General features: G+C 41.3%; 1 protein-coding gene across 1 annotated transcript in view; it reads right to left on the bottom strand.

The window, feature by feature from the left end:
* The window catches only part of KIF26B (kinesin family member 26B), a 303945-nt gene that overhangs the window by 61342 nt on the left and 224382 nt on the right, over positions 1-18221 (bottom strand). The window contains exons 6-8 of the mRNA XM_068400416.1: positions 4114-4320; positions 2447-2540; positions 82-344 (exon numbers count right to left, since the gene is read on the bottom strand). Of these exons, the coding sequence (XP_068256517.1) occupies positions 82-344; positions 2447-2540; positions 4114-4320 (564 nt within the window). The remainder of the gene's footprint in view (positions 1-81; positions 345-2446; positions 2541-4113; positions 4321-18221) is intronic.

The following is an 18221-nucleotide window of genomic DNA, read 5'->3' on the forward strand; positions in this document are numbered from 1 at the left end:
GAATTGAACAATCTCAATAGCTAAAAAAAAAAAAAAAAGGTCACGTTGCTTGTTTCAGTATAAAATGAACCTTGGATTCACCTGCATGCCACAAATGGGGTCTTCACAAAGGTAGACTCCTGGGGACTGGCCATCTTGCAGGCTGCCTGTAGCCACTTCTGACAACAGGTCTCTCAGATTTTCTTCTTTCCCCCACACTTCCACTGCAGAAATTCGGACCGAGAAGCGGGCTCCTGTCTTCTCTTTGCGTTCATTAATCAACTTGAAGAGCCAGGAGATGGCACAAGGGATTATGCCGAGGTTTTGCATGGAATCATCCTTCCCAATCATGGTGTATGACTTCCCTGTCAGGAATGGGGGTATGGAGAAAAGATAACATCACTCCCAGGACCTTCACAGCCTTCTGCCAAGAGAGATTATCCTGCACAGCCTTATGAAAACAACTTCGCTACAATAAGGACAGTCAGCAAGGGAGGAAGATAGGCAGGCAGACAAATAGTGCATGGAAAATGGAGAGCATTTAAAGCCAACAGATGAAATTTTGAGCTGCTGTCAAAAATCATTACCTCATGCATTCCCCTGACATTGCCCATTCCCCAGGCAGGGTGCTGCAGGTCCCTACCATGCCACACTGCAGCCTCTAATGTGGGTGAATAGTGGGGGCAATTGAGCAGATCAGGGGTGCTATGGTCTCTAAAAATCCGTGCTTTAGATACTGTGAGTGTGGTATTCTTTGAATACCATTTTACTTTAAAGGACTACATTATGTTTCATACGCTGGGGTTGGGATTGACATAAACCTGGTCCCAGGATCATAAAGATGTAACTTCATACAGAAAAAAAAAACGTGGTACATGTGGTCATTTGGTGCATAAGTGGGTCCACAACAAGAAATATTTTGTCTGGGTCAAAATCTTCCCCTGGTTTGCCATTATTTGACTCTGCAATTATAGCTCTGGCTTGTCTCTGCTGTAAAAGTTTGCTGATTAAGAAGAGGCACAAAGTATTATCTTATACTGCTTTAGGTGTCACTACATGCAATGCTCTTAGACAAGTTTCCTAAAGCTCCTAAATTTATAAGCCAAATGATAAAGGTATACATGCTTTCAGGCAAGTATTTGTGGCTTCTTTACCTTATTTCATTTCTTATATTGAATCTATGAGGAAAAAGATCAGCTAAGAAAGTATTTCTATGCACATGTCTCTGGCAAGGTCCGGGTGTGTTCACGGTTGTAGAATGGTGGTGGTGCCATTAACGAAGCAACTGCAGAGACTCAACTCATGCTCCAGCAAAGCCCTAGCTAGGCTGCCTCTCTAAAGGACATGTAGCACTTGTGAGACGCTGTTACCTGGTGGCTTTCTTTTCCATCTCATTTGCCGTCTCGTGTTTGGCAGGTCACAGGGGGTTAAATATCCAAGTGCTCATCCTAGTGTTAGTACTGCCTGGCCCAGAGGGGCCTTGTGGCCCTGCTCCATCTATTGTACCAGGGCTGGTGGCATTGCAGCATTCAGTACTCTCCAGTTTTTGTTGCCTATAGTTTGGGATAATCATGGCCTGATACAGCTTGATCTTCTTTATCACTTGAAAAACTGAATTATCCTTTTAAAGTTGTACATGTAAGTCTGTGTTTCTTTGAGACTATAAAGAATGGTGATCATTGCACACATAACGATACAACCCTCTTCTTTCAAAATACTATTAGATAAGCATGAACAAAATATACGATTACTCTTGAAATCCAGTATTTCAAAAGAATAGTGTGTTAATTATAATGATTATTTTTTATTGTCTTTCCATGAATACCTGAAATGCTGTTGATGTGTTTGCGAAGAGTGGGTTTTGATCCATTGGTAACATTCAGTTAACCATTAAAATAGGATTTGTTGGAGACAGAATAGGAAGAGGTTAGTAACGCGTGAATTGTCTAATCAGGGAATAGAATATCAATCAAACTATTTGAGTGCCCAGTCACAGCACTTGAATAGTGCCATCACAAACACCAAGTACTTGAGTGGATACTCACGGCCTTTACACAGCTTGGTAAAAGTGGTATTTTGTCAAACAGTCTCCAATACCAAGCACATTTGTAAAACTGTAGATCACTGTTTGATCATTCATTAACAATTCACTGTTGGATCATTCATTAACAATTGAAAACTGCTAAAAATTGCTATAGTACTCAGGGGACAGAATGAAGCAACAACTCAAAGATAACTTCTGTTCCAAAGAGCATGCTGTCCAATATTTAGACAATATGCAAAGTGAACAGATAGTGTAAGCGAGAGGTGAAGGTGTAGTACAAGGTCATGCACAGTGTACCACTTTCAAATACAATTACTATGCACAGACAAATGAAAGTTTGTTTTCCCTAATCTAATGTACTAGCAATCTTGGGTTAAAAATATTCTCTTTTCTGCTGGAGTAGGGAAATTTAACGATACCTACCAAGCTTGGCATGGCCAAAGCAGAACACGCAGCCATCTGCCCCATTGACCACAGACTGGATCACCTCAGCCACAGTTCCAGCACATACTTCAGCCTGTCACAGGTATTTAAAAACAAAAAAGGAAAAAAGAAGAAAAAAAGAAAAGAAAATAAAACAATTAACAATAATAAGGAAAATCAATAGAGTATTTTCACTGGAAAACGGTCATAATGTTATCAGTGCTCCAGATAGCATGTTGAAGGATCAAAACGTCTAATCCTGCTTGTCTCATTCATGTGGCCTATGCTGTTGATGGGAATGACATTACTGGCGTAAGCACGTGAAGCAGGACTTTTGCTCTATGTCAAGTAAGTTTCATTTGCCGAAGCATCAACATCCTTTGTGGGGTTAAACAAAATACACATATTGTATGGGGATGTTGTTGGTTTGTTAGAACTGCCTGTTTAGGGGACTTTAAAAATACTTTTTGATTAAAAAACAATCAAATACAGAGGAATTTTTACAGGCTCTATTGTTTGCCCAATTATGGACTGAGCTCAATTCCACTAGCAGGTGGGTAAGGAATGTAAGGGGAACAAACAGCCTCTTTGGTATTAGGCAGGTGACATTTCTTAATTTTTCTCTACTTTATTGTGAGTCTTCTTAGCTTTTAGCAGCAGTAGGCTCCATCCTGAAGACTGTAGTAGTATTTTAAGAAGTACAACATACAAATTTACCCTGGGTATTCTTAGATTTAAGGTTCAAGCAGGCTGAATGGTCTACCATGCTTCTGCAGCAACTGCCTATCAATAGTGGGTGAAACTAAATCAGAATTTGCAGTTTAGGCTTTTATATGAAGTACTTTGCATTTGATAATAAATCATGTAAATTCACCTAGTTCGTGCATATTTCTAGACTATCTCTTTAATAGTAAATAAAATGGGCCAAGAAAGGGACTGTTCACAGGCCAGCCCTTGAACTGCATCCAGGCACTATTCTGGGAGGTGCTAGCTGCCTGGACCAGAACTATGTCAGGGACTGACCTAATGATATGATCATACGACAATGCTTTAGCTGTGTCGTAGCTCTGTTTAGTTTATAAGTATAGAAACAGACTTACAGTACTGTTTTCTAATTATACTTTGCAATGTTACTTTACTCTTCTACTGTCCTCCTCATGACATTTGGGTAACATAGTTCATCAAACCAAAGTAGTCTAATAAAAATAAGAAATCTGAATATATACATATGAATAAAGATTTGTGGACTAAAATCCCCATCCTCCTATTGTAAACTGTACAATGGAACACTGTATAAATAATTCTTGACTTCTTAATGAATAGAGGACTGCATCAGAAAACTGCAGTTCTGATCAGATTGCTGTATACACCAAATAAGATTTTATAATATACAATAACTTGTTGATATTGAGGATTTGCCTAATAGGCACCATTTAGCACATTTATTGCATGTTTAATTTTAGGAGCAATTATTTACAGTAAAGAATAAATAAAGCACACAATTATTGAGATACAATTTAATAAACTGATTTCATTATTGATGATGTTGGTGGACCAAATTCAGCCCTGGTCTAACTCCACTGAAAGTACTACTGTTGCAGCAGAAACTAATTTGGCTCTGGTGCATGCTATTGTTTAGGTAACTATTGTGATCATACGTTGCCTACCTGTGATGCATCTTGAGGGAAAACTGCATCAAAAGCAAACATCTTGGGTGGAACCTGGTTGCCCCTTTTCTGGAAAGCATTCTGACCTCCACAGGCCAATGGGTCATACAGCGTGATTTGCTTCTTACGGGGGTCAACTTTTAAGAAAGAGCTGGACTCAGACGTGTCTCTGGCAAGCGTGGAAGAAATGCGCACCATGACTTTGACCTGTCAGCAAACACACAAAAAGATGACCGCATTTAATTAGTCTGTTGGATGCTCTAGACTGGTGTTTTGAATGAATTTTCCAATTACGCTCAACCAAATCATAGTTGCTTGCTGTAGCTAGTGTCTCAGTGGAAGTCAGTGAAGCCACAGGAATTATTATAGGCAGAATTTGGCCTAAAATACACAGTGAATAAAGCCAGAACTCATCTCCATCTACTTCCACAAGCAACTTGTGTATTTAGAATTATGAGGTACACCATGGAGTTTTAGTGTCGATGCTACTCAGGTACAATGATGAGGTATTACATCACCTTGTCTTACTCTCAATATAAATTGAAAATAAACTGTACCCCAGTGACACAATTAGGAAAGCTGAAAGGTAATCTAGACTGCTAAGCTATCAGAACTGCTGCGGTTTCTACGAAGCAGTCCGATCAATAAAAGCACATAAAAGCCAGATCTGTAATTTACACCTTTCCGATTCTAATCCAAATGCAAAAAGATGAAGTGCTCAGTTCTAAGTGTCATCATCAAAGAGTTGTGAAAAGAGCCCTGTTTTCATGGTCAGATTTTGAAATTATCATCAAGAGAGTGGAATGTAATAAGCGATAAAAGATTTGTTAAAACATGTTAGCTCACAACTCATTAAATGGCTACATAATAAGACATTATTCCTAAGACAAAAATACATCTTCATGGATTTAATGAGGTTATACTGTATTCTTAGCCCAGCTGATAAGCAATTTAGATATAAGTAAAACTGATGTCAATACGTCTGGCTTTGGTGCTCCGCATAAATTCACCACCTGCAGACACGTGAGTGCCTGAACTTTACAGGGCAAACATCACCTCTCTGCCAGCTCTTACCTCTAGCCACACCTGTATGCACTTTGTCCTAGAGCAGACTGACTTTCTCACCAACCAGACAGAACTTTTAATGCTCCTTAACTGCATGTCACTTGTATCAAACCTATCCACGGTTGTCAACCAAGTGACCACAAAGGGTCACCTCAGCATACAGTGGGAGCACATCTGCTGTTGGAATGGCAGATGCAGCCTGGGAGGAGGTTGTAGCCCTAAAAGTCAGACAAGGATGCAGTTTCTGTCAGCCTCACTGAGACTGGTGCTCTTTGTATGTAGATCTCATTTCATGCTGGCCTAAGCTCATCCCACATGGAAATAGATCAGCTGCTTTGAGAAGTAAAATCTGAGCAAATTCATTTTTGACACATCTCCTTTGAAGAGAACAGAATAAGATCAGAGACTAACTGGGATTATTCAGTACTTTTGTGATGTCTTCTCTATATGTCTGTGAGTCAAAGTGGTAATTTGACTCCTTATATTTTAACCTGGGAAAACAAGTTGTCATTATATGGTGAAATAGTCACAAATCTGTGCACGTGATTTTAGTTTTACGCAATGAGTTGAGGGAAAGAGGAAGAATATTGCTTGCATGTGAATGGGTTCTCTTCTCAACTGCTCAGCCAAGCTGCTTATGAAACCTAACCTCTAACTGAAAAAAGCCACTTCCAATATTTTGCCAAAGGCATTTTTCTAAATCCAACCCTAAGCAGAGCTGATTTCTACCAAGGACAAAGGCAGCCAACACCCTTGGTCAGTCCACGTGAACTGGGCAAGGTTTGAATGTTTATTCCAGCCCTAGGTCTCCTGGCAGCTCAGAAGGGAGGGAGTACAACACTGTGAATCCTAGAGCAGCAAGAAAACAAAGAGCAATATCAGTCTTGATCTGTTTTCCTGTTTTCGACTTTGTGTGCCTTTGGCTTTTTCTACTGTGTCCCACATTTTTAAACAGATGCCAATATCAAAAGCATTAGACTGATCTGCTGGAAATGCTATTCTTCGACTATTTCAAATAAAATACTTGCTTTGCTTTAGAAAACTATTTCCCTATAAGTTTATGTGTATTTTTGGCTGCTACGAATCCATGTCCTCCAGATCCTTGGTCCTTGTGTGCAAAGGGGAGTTAACTGAATACTCTGGGGCTAAGTTTCTTCCAGTTTTGGAGAATGGATAGTGCGTGAAATTTAACAACCTTTCACGTACAGACAGTCTAAGAGTTCTTTCTGGCCTCAAACTGTATGGGCATTCAGTTTTAACTTCAGACACACCAGTTTTGTTACAGTATAATATCACTGGCTTGGGTCCTGATTTAAACCTGTTCACACAAAATCAGATTAATACCTGTCACTTCTTACCGAAGTAATACTGCAAATCCTCCTAACTTCCAACAGCTATAATGACAGAAGCTGAAGCATCAGGTTTCTCTTTCCCTGGAGTAAAAGACCAATTTAACTGAAATCCTAAAAATTTACTAGTATCAGATAAACTGAATGAACTATAAAAAAAGAGCTCAACTCAGAAATCTCAGGAGCTAACAGCATACATTTTCTGACCATTTGGCTGGCTCCTCAACTCTGGCAAATATAGACATTTCTCAAGAAAAATACAGCTATTGCCATGAAACTCTGTATTTCCTGTGCATTGGGGATTTTCGTTTTGAGACCTAACAGTTCATAGAATCATAGAGTCATAGAATCACTTAGGCTGGAAAAGACCCATAAGATCATAGAGTCCAACCATTAACGTAACACTACCAAGTCCACCGCTAAACTATGTCCCTAAGCGCCACATCTACATAGAATCATAGAATCATTTAGGTTGGAAAAGACCATGTTCATGTGTGTTAGGACAGAGGAATATCATGTTGATTACATGTGGGTATCCTGATAGCTGGACCACTTCTTACACTGAAGCTAGTTTGTTTGTAGCTGGCATGAAGATGTCTGCACACCTCGGCACAGCTTATCATGGGTAATTCCTCTCACCTCCATTTAGACCCGCCTACAAGAGCTGTCTCCATCCAAGCCAGTTGTCTGACCCCTTTGTAGACAATAGAGAGAAACAGGCACTTCTAGCACCTAATTCACATGGTCTGTTTTATAGACCTGCCTTCAAGATAAGATGAGTTGCACTCCACAAATGCTTCTTGCTTTCTCTATACCACCACAGGCATCTTAAATGATTACCTGAGATGTAGGTGCCTACACTGTAGGCTAAGTTATTATTTTTGCTGTAAGCATAATAAAAATGCTTTTCCTGGGCAGCACAGTCCCTGGCCCAAACTCAGTAGCACACACAAATCTATGTGACACTCCTCCACAAAAATCATATGCTAGCAAAAATAAAGATGGGTGCATGAGTGTGATGAGCACTGAACACAAGTAGTAGCAATAGATAATTTGAACTCAGCTGGTAATTTGTAGACCCTAGAGTATTCTTCCAGGCCAGTTTCACACCAGTGTAACTCTTACAAATTACTTCTGATTTACATTATATTAATTAAGAAGACAATTAGATCCTGGCTGTGAAAAATACATGTCCACTATATGCCATGGGAGCTGTGACTATAGCAAAAACCCAACAAGCAGGCAAGATACAAGCAAACTTCAGCCCTAAGAAACATGTATTGGGATTCAGAACTGCATACATAACTGTGGCACAAGAAGCTAGGCAGACCAAAAGAGATTTTAAAATATCTGAGCTAGATGTATCTTCTGAAGAGACAGGCAGGCTTTTGGTCTGGGAATCAGGCTGAGATTGGGGAGCTAGGACCCCTCCTAAAGGCTGTGCCTGAGATGCAGTATGATTGTGAACTAGAGTGATACAATCTGTTTTATAGTCCACACCTGTACAATGGGCTGAGTCGCAGCTTACTTCACTGCAAGCATATGGATACACTCAGTCATTACCGGGCTCAAAGGACTGGCAGTTGCCATTAGGTAGGCACTCCATTATTAAACATTATTATGCATGTAACCTAAACCCAAGGAGTCGTGCAAAGCATTTCCCAACAGTAGCTGTGACAAGAGTAAATCAACTAAGCTACAGCAGTAGAAATGATGGGAGACCACGGCCTCCTGCTCTGCCGTTTCACAGTCCTTCATGCAATTTATAGCTGGGGGTAGCGGGGGGAAGCTCAGAGCCCGTGCTGGCCTCTGCAATCCACGCCACAGGGGAGGCAGTGCAAGGACAGGCAAACGTAACTCAGCCAGCCATGGGGATAGCACAGGAACTTAATAGACTTAAAAGACTTCAGTTCAATTTAAGGAACAGACAGGCTGAAGATCACAGTACTGCTCTGGGGAAGGCAGAAATACAGCATGGTTAATTTGAAACTAACTGAACAGTGAAGTTTAAGAACTGTAATACTTTATGCTTGCAATTTATATTTAAATAAACTGTAAATTGAACTTCTCCTTAAAAAGAAGAAAGCAGGTTTTCTGCTTCACTTCCTATGTGTCATTACTGCTTTAGTTCAACGCTACAGTTTCCCACTAATCTCTTGTAATTGAAGGGTTTATGAGATACCACTCGTGATTAATGGGACCACTCAGTCTGCCAGAAATTCTTGTTTGAATCCCAGTGATGAGGTCTTGGCAGCGCCCAGCCTTAGACGCACCTCTCACTGTTTCTACAGGGAAACATGAAAGCAGTCTCTTGAGACGTGCACTGTTGGTAAAACAAACAACCTGGGCCTAATTTTGATCTAATTTTACACTCACGCAAATCTGGCTGAACTCAACAAGAACTACCCTAGCTTAAGAGTGGAGAGAGATAATAAAAGAAAAGGTCACTCGCTCTACATCATTATTGTGCCTTTTCTACGATATAGCTTCACTTCTTAATTCTAATCATGCTGGAAGCATTTTTTAATGTGTTTTCTCCTGTAGTTCACAGGATTACAGTTGACAACTATCCAATCCAACAGGACCCCCATTTACTTATCTGGATTTCAGTTCCTGCCTACAAAGATTTGTTCTGTTCTTGCATGCATTCTACAGTCAGTGAATTCCACAATTTCACTCCCAGTGTGCAATGCCACAAATGAAAGCAGAATCAGAGCTGCACTGTTTAGGTTTCCTCAACAGGGTTTCTTTGTATTTTTGTCTATGTATTTATTTTATGCATATATATGTGTGTGTATTTAATTTACACACACTCTTTTAAAAAAAACATATACATTTTCTGAATATATATAAAAATCTAACATATATACATTTTTCATAAATTTATCTTTAAATTGTAATTACTGGCACTGAAGAGTTCCTTCACAAGTACCATTCAGTAGCACGAAGGGAAGATATAGGGGAATTGATGTAATGTCACTATGTTTCTGTACTGTAAAAATAAGCATAGACCATTTAATCAGCTCTATCACAATTTCAGCTGCCTGAACCACATTCCTTTCCCTTCTCCTTTTTTATCTAGTGCATCCCTATAGACCCATCAACTATTTCTTGAAGAGGGAAGTTGCTAATTGTAGGATTTTCCCCAGCTAAACTCAATTTGTGACCTACCATGGACCTTTTGTTATGTTCTTGCTCTGTGGAGAAGGACAAAGGTTCAGCAGGCTCTGCAAAGTATAACAATTAGTGCCATAGAGAAAAAAAAAAGAAAACAAGAGTCCAGCCCCAGCCACTGACACTCCCATGTCTCCTGTGCCCGCAGGGGTCTGTCTGGAGGACCAGCAGTGAAAAGAGCACGGAAGGTGGGAAAGGTAAGCTATGTCAAATCTGTATCAAACACAAATAACTACAAACAGAGGCTGGAACAAGGCAACACAAGCAATCAGAGATTGACACTGGGGATATTATCACTTCCTTCTACTCTCGCCTGTAAGATTTCGTTTGGGGTTCATTCATCTGATTACTGCAGGGACAGAGCTAGACAGCTGTTGCTGTGGGCACTGTGTGTGCCTTTACGAGCTGCTTTTCTCATCAATCATTTGAGCAGCTTCTGCTGGATGTATGCTGGGTAGTGGTGGGAGGCAGGAGCTGCAGTGCAGTCACAGGTGAGACGGGGCAGCCGGGGCTATTGAGCTGTATTAGCACTTCATCAATGTAATGGCAATCACTGGCTGCAGGAACAGCCTTATTGGAGGTTAATGACGAGTGGGGTTTGTAATTTCTCACTGTTACAGTTGTAAATAATGGTGGCAGGCATGCATTTTTTTGCTGTAGCCAGCCAAAAAATACTACAGCACAAGAAAAGCTATGACATCCCAAATGCTTATGCACATACATGCGTTTGCATGATGGGTGTAAAGCCAGAAGCCTTTCAATAGTGCCCAGAGAATATGGAAACAGCTGTTAAGCATTTGAAAGGCTCTTTCTTACAGATCATGAGATAATTAACTGATCATGCTAAAATGAAATCTATGAGGTCAAGATAAACAGACTGAGCCAGAATGAGACAAATACAGAACTGTATGAGTGGATGTTGTTTTAATGGAAGTCTTCTGCTCACATTTGAAAAAAAATGCCACAAACTCTGGTAAATTATGCCAGTGTAAGCTGGTCAGGAAGCAGGTGTAAACAGACCTCTTTCTCCTCTGTTTTCACAAAGGTAACTCTTGTAGGCTTCAGTGCTTCACTTTAGCACAAATTAGAAAACACTCAGGCCTGATCACTAATATTCTTTGTGGAAATGGCTGTTACCTCTACTGCTGCTTTGGAAAAGCAGTGAAAACAATTGAAAAAGCAACACCATTAGGGCTTGCAGGTCTCCTCTTTTTTACAACTGTCCCTCTGTTTCTTTCTTGTAAGATTGCTAAAGCTTTACCAGCTCATCAACCCTATCCTGTACAGCAGTTAAATTTCCACTTGTAGCAATAATACAAAGTAGTGTAAGTATACTGTACCCAAACACCAATCTTATTGCCCTTATCAGGATTGTACCCTTTTGTAAGAGGATGATGTAACTTTACTAATAAATTCAGTAAAATCAGGTGTGAAATACACTCAGGTCACAGGGCATGGCTCAGTGACCTCTTGTCTTGTTTCTGTCAGCAGTAGCTTTGAGTTTTGTCATTGTAATTTGGTATGGTCAAAAGACAGTGCTGAGCATCAACACTGAGACCAGCACGTACATCAGCCCAGTCCCACAGCTGTTACATTGCTACCTCAGCATTTACTAGATTAACATAGAGCACTGCAACTTTCTTCTGCTCTTTAAAAAAAACCCAGCCAAACAAACAAACAAAAAAGACACGAGGATCATCCTCTCATGGAAACAATCTTTCCCTAAGCTTCCCCACAGGCAACAAACAGACTGTGTATTCCTTGTTTTTCTTTTTGTTCCTTCTGATCTCTGAAGGAAGTCTGCATTTCAGACCTGCAGAGCTGGGGCAGTCTGCCTGTTGCCTCAAGCAGGAGGAGGATTTTTCCCAGCTTGACGCTCTCCACATACCTGCATATGCACCCACAGAAACATACCTGCATCTATGATGGGGCCAACAATGGCCTAACTCAGCTCATGTGTGGGGATGAAATTTCAGCTTTTTTTTTTTGAGAACATCTATAAACACCAGTGTTAGTGGAATTTTCATAAGAACTGAACAAACCAAAACAGCGTTCAACAACCCCAGCATGAACAACATAGGATCAGCTGGCAAATCTTGTCTTCCCTGCAGTGGATCTGCAGATATCACAGAATCACACAGAATCACAGAATGTTAGGGATTGGAAGGGACCTCGAAAGATCATCTAGTCCAATCCCCCGGCCGAAGCAGGATTACCTAGATCATGTCACACAGGAACGCGTCCAGGCGGGTTTTGAATGTCTCCAGAGAAGGAGACTCCACAACCTCTCTGGGCAGCCTGTTCCAGTGTTCAGTTGCCCTCACTGTAAAGAAGTTTTTTCTCATATTTATGTGGAACCTCCTGTGTTCCAGCTTGTACCCATTGCCCCTTGTCCTGTCAAGGGATGTCACTGAGAAGAGCCTGGTTCCATCCTCATGACACTTGCCCTTTACATATTTATAAACATTAATGAGGTCAACCCTCAGTCTCCTCTTCTCCAAGCTAAAGAGACCCAGCTCCCTCAGCCTCTCCTCATAAGGGAGATGTTCCACTCCCTTAATCATCTTCGTGGCTCTGCGCTGGACTCTCTCTAGCAGTTCCCTGTCTTTCTTGAACTGAGGGGCCCAGAACTGGACACAATATTCCAGATGCGGCCTCACCAGGGCAGAGTAGAGGGGGAGGAGAACCTCTCTTGACCTACTAACCACACCCCTTCTTATACACCCCAGGATTCCATTGGGCTTCTTGGCCACAAGGGCACATTGCTGGCTCATGGTCATCCTGCTGTCCACTAGGACCCCCAGGTCCCTTTCCCCTACACTGCTCTCCAACAGGTCTGTCCCCAACTTGTACTGGTACATGGGGTTGTTCTTGCCCAGATGCAGGACTCTACACTTGCCCTTGTTGTATTTCATTAAATTTCTCCCCGCCCAACTCTCCAGCCTGTCTAGGTCCCTCTGAATGGCAGCACAGCCTTCTGGGGTGTCAGCCACTCCTCCCAGTTTTGTGTCATCAGCGAACTTGCTGACAGTGCACTCTATTCCCTCATCCAAGTCATTAAGGAATATATTGAATAGTACTAGATATGAAAGCATGCACCCACTGGTAAAGTCAGCAGATGCCTTACTTAGGCATCTAACACACTACTGCAAAAATTTGCTCTGCTTCTCTCACTCCCATAAGAATTTATTTTTCTGCCCTGAGTAGCAAGTACAGTTGGCTGCCATGAATTTCAAGAGTTCCTCATTTCCTTGGCGTCAGATCTCTTTACCTTTCAAAATCAAACAGGTATTTTGCTTCACTTAGTGACTTTTTAGAGTAGAGGGTTTCCCCCTTTCTCTTTCCTACTTAATACAACTTTCTCAGAAGAGTCTTCAGATAGAAAGTAACTGTCTAGAAAATTAAACAAGTCAAAAAACTGTTCCCTGGCACAAAACGGCAGGTATCCTTCTCTGTAATTCTTATCCTTTGCTACGGTGTGGCAGTATCCAATGGTCTGCCAAGATGGTCCTTTGCCCATGCTAATTTAAAAAACATGCCTGGAATTGTTTGGGAGAGCAGTCTAGTGGCCCAAAACAATGCCAGGGACCTTTTTAACAATGCAGTAGTATGGATGATTGAGCGCCAGTGCCCACGAACATTCCCTGTTCCTGTTTAATTTATTTTATAGTCTGTACTGGGTTTAGCTGGGATGGATAGCTAATTTTCTTCATAGTAGCTTCTATGGTGCCATGTTTTGGGTTTGTGATGAAAACAGTGCTGATGACATGAGGATGTTTCAGTCATTGCTGAGCAGCGCTCACACAGAGTCAAGGCCTTTTCTGCTTCTCACACCACCCCGACAGCGAGTAGCCTGGGGGTGCACAAGGAGCTGGGAGAGGACACAGCTGGAATAGCTGACCCCAACTGACCAAAGGGGTATTCCATGATGTCGTGCTCAGCAATAAAAGCTGGGGGAAGAAGGATGAAGGGGGGAACATTCAGAGTTATGGTGCTTGTCTTCCAAAATAAGTTACATGTGATGGAGCTCTGCTTTCCTGGAGATGGATGAACACCTGCCTGCCGATGGTAAGCAGTGAATGAATTCCTTGCTTTGCTTGTGCATGCAGCGTTTGCTTTTTCTAGTAAACTGTCTTTATCTCAACCCACAAGTTTTCACTTTTACCCTTCCAATTCTCTCCCCTATCCCACTGTGGGGAGCGTGAGTGAGCAGCTGTGTGGGGCTGAGCCGCCTACTGGGGTTAAACCGCTACATAGTCCCAGCCACAGAACATTGCACAGCTTTCCATTCTTTAAGTTAAATATAAGAAACTCAGGTGCTACAGTAGTTGCCTCCCAAGGACATGATGTGCTGTATCTTGCTCTGTTCATACTTCAGCCTGGCTTGGTCTCTACAGATCCTACAGGCAGACCCACAAAACCCAGCAAACACATTAGCGGCACCACCAAGGAAAGCCTCCCTAAAGGAACTTCTCTGCTCTCATGATTTATGACAAGGCTGCTATCATTCTTGCTGCCCACACAGGGTTGCCATCAGCCCCAGTGGTGAGGGAGCCAGCAGTGGCGAGTCACTTGGCTCTTTCTTGTAGGCCATGCTCGTATCCTGCTGCAGTGCAGAAAGGCTGGAAAGAACTTATGCCTCGTTCATTCAAAGCTTCCTCTTAGAAACCTGCCCTGCCAGCGCAACATGACTGTGCTGCCTCGGCTGCCACAAGGATTGGTGTTGATAGAAAGCAGTAGCAATATTAACAGTAGCAATATCTCAAGCATGCTCATTGATAATCATGTCTGCTATATTACTTCTAAGAGCCCCAGTTTCCTTTTTTGTGAAGCTGTGAAAAAGGTGCACAGGATGCAGCTTGGTAAGTTTAAGCAGGCAGGTCATCTCATCCCTAATTAGAGAAAGGGTGGCACCGAGGGCTTTGCATTATACATTCAAGAAGAACAGGAACTCCCAGATGAACAAGGCTCTCTGTTTTTTTTTGTCTAAGGAAACAAGAATTTCTATGGAAAGAATGCAGATAAATGACAAAGTTTCTTTTACGCATGTCTTTGAGATGTCTTCTCAGTGCTAGAGAAACAAAGGATATACAGGTATTGCACAGAAGATGTATAATCACAATTGTAAGCTTTTCCATTATTTATAAAGATGATCTCCATGACTGCATACAAAAGAAGATTCCCCAGTCTGCACATAACAGTGTATGGCATAGCACCATAAATAATGAGTAGCGATGCAATGACATAAGAAGGATTTACATTATTTAAGCCAAGCCAGAAGAAGTGACAAATTGCAGTTTAATGCAGATAAGTGTGGCAAAAGATGTGTAAAGCTTTGGAGTGGCAGTTGGTAATGACAGCCAGTAAATAAAATGTTCATGGTACTGACTAGGAAAAAGATTTCAGAATTCATGGGGAGGAAAAGAATTCCAAAGCAAGCAAGGGACAACATTATTAAAGAGAGTCTATATAAATGGAAGGAAGTACCATTATATTAGGCAATATAGGTGAGATATCTAATACGCGCTTGGGTTTTCAGATGAGAAATCCAGTCACCAGAAGGAGAGTAAAACCAGCCTCCAGTGCCATAAATTGCATGAAACAATCAGCAGAGACTTCAAGGATTAGAGCTAGATGCTTTAGTGAGAAATTTAATACATTATAATGTCATTGAATTCAGCAGTAATTCCTTATTTACCTGCAAGTATATGAGATGAGAATTTGACTTTACAAACAACCACCAACAAAAGGAAACTTGAAAAAGGAGGAAATGACAAAACCTGCATCCAAGCAATGACATGATTTATATTCTTAGTGAACCTTTCACCTGAAGATCCTATAGGGCTTTGCAAAGGCTTCTGATAGGATTAAGACATATATTTACAATTATGCTCATTTTTTGACTGCAGAAATAAGACATAAGAATACATGACTCTTCTAAGATCCCAGGAAAGGCTTGCTTTACCTAACAAACTGGTACCTGAACTTTACTTCTTCCCTTTATTATCCCATAACTGTAGCCCATACTGTTTAAAAGGGCATAAACCTGATATTAAATTTACTTTTTCTTTCAGATTCTATTCTATTTAATACTACCTGCATGCTTCTATTTTTGGCAGTGGTACAGGGAGGCACAATAACTACAGAGCCCAAGCAGCCAGTCACTTAGAATTAATGAGATCCATTTATAATGCTATGTATTATTTCTAACTAAAAATGCATTTGTTGAGCCTTAACAGAAATCCGTGGAACAGACTTTTATGGTAGGCTTGATTCTGCATGCCTCTGAAACAAACAGGATTATTTATTGTGCCAAGGACAACAGAATAGAAGACAAGACCATGCAAGATGCATCTAAAGGTTCGCATAACTCCATAATATCCCATCTCCAACAGTGACCCAACAGTCTGTCCTGGGAGCCTCCCACTGCAGCGGGCTGTACTGGCGTCACACTGGTCCCCTCCGAGCTGTGCTTTGCCAATACCCACATAGCTCACATGCCACTTGCATCCTACCAAGACACAAACTGGGGAGAACTTATCCTATCAGGAGAGAGCCACAGGCTCTGATGAGCCAACCTGTAGTCTGAATCAAATCTCCAGCCTGGTGGGGATATTATTGGGCTTGGGTGTTTTCATAGTGCCATTTGTGGGATGTTGTCACTCTTTTTAGGGGTGGGGAGAGGAGTGCCCCAGAAAGGTCTCCTCTGGGTACATACAGTACATGAAGCTGCCTCTCCCAGCTCCTCCAGAACCTGCTGCTGAGGCTCTGGTTGCTTGTCCTGCCTCAGCTTTTTTTTTTTTCTTTTAATGCCTTCTCAGTCCTAACATTCAATTGCTTTCTGACCAGTAGTGAACATGGTGTTGGCATTTTTGGTACCCTGTAGAAGGCACTACAACCTGACTCTTAGCCCTGAAGGAAAGTAAATCCAAGGAAATCATATGTCTGAGCAAATTTGTTCCTAAAAGCTGAGGATCAGCAAACACAGCCTCTGGTGGTACAAGAATGCTCTTACTGACTTGAAAAAATCCAAAGACATATTAACTAAGCCTATGCTACTTGTGCAAATGATCTCTGTGTTGTACTCTGCGACACCAGCATCCTGGGCATGCATCTGACTCCAGTGCAGCTCATCTCCACTGCATCCTGCTTCCCATGGGAAGAACTCCAGGTATGCAGGCAAGGAGGATGGTATGGTGTGCTTAGCACTGATCCTGGTCTGTCTGATCACAGAACCAACATATCAGGACTGTAATGCTTTCCTGTGTTTTTTGTACTGAACATAACTAGCTAAATAACAAAAGCAAAATTATACCAAACTAGAGAGGCAGACAAACAAAAAGACATAAAGAAAACTAAACACGAGCCACGAGGGCAGAACTAAATGGAAACAGTACTTTGACAAATGAAACTTGCCTTGCGTCACAGGGAGCCACTAACTTTTTTACCCTCAGCTGTAGTATACACCATAACATTGCCACTGACGCTCTTCCTTGATGAACGCAACTCTATAGCAATGAGAAACAGCCAACAAAGTTCCCGTCTGCTTAGTGACCCCTACCACTAATGATTTCATCCGCTGATTGCTGCCTTGTTAGACACTGCAATAAATAATGGCAGTATTTGTGAATAGACCAGGTAACTAACCACTTGCCCTAGAACAAATATCCAGTGCTTGTTAGTAGTCTTTGTACATGCCCTCAGCTGTAATTCTGCAATCTTAATTCAGGCAAAATTCCCATCATCTTCAACTGCCATTTCCTGACTTCTGAGTGCTTAACCATGCAACCTTAACATTACTTTAACATTGCTGTTCGTCAACGGAATGATTCATAATGTTGTGTGTAGCTTAGGGACTGTGGAATTCTCTCTAGCAAGTAGCAGCTTTTAATGAATGGCACCTGATCAATAATTCAGAATTCAACATTTGAGGATAACTAAAAAGCCTTTTTCATGAGGGGTGTCTGTAGGAAATGTCAAAACCATTTATCAATGGTCCAGGCTGATAGCCTGCAGCTGCTGTCCACAAGAACTATAAAAGCGAACTTTGTTAAGTCCTGCAAATATGTTTTGTCTGTTGAGTATAATCAGCTTTTTCCATGACCAAAACACAAAATAAGGACTTATTGAGTATGAAAGCAATGGTCATTACCAGAGCTTTTTTAAAGTATAACTTTGCTATAATAGTGCTTTTTCTCCCTAAGCTGCTAGTTATACAGGATTATTTTATCTTGGTTTCCAGGTGCACCTTTAAAACAATCCTCATTGTAACTCTAGACAGGCTTAAAATTAATGCAAACATGCATTTGTATTTGGGTTTCAAAACCTGAGATTAACAAGGCAATTGGACAAACGTTACAATCCTGGACAATGGTAATCACTTTACCTCTTCCTGATATCTAGGTGAAGCATGTATCAAAGGAGCAACTGGTTTTGACTGTTTTGGAAAGCTTTTACATTTCTTAATAAATGTTCTAACAGAGAAGAACAGAGCAACTCCAGCACCTTTGCTGATAATTC

This window comes from Nyctibius grandis, chromosome 1, assembly GCF_013368605.1.
Source record: "Nyctibius grandis isolate bNycGra1 chromosome 1, bNycGra1.pri, whole genome shotgun sequence".
Taxonomy (NCBI): Eukaryota; Metazoa; Chordata; class Aves; order Nyctibiiformes; family Nyctibiidae; genus Nyctibius; species Nyctibius grandis.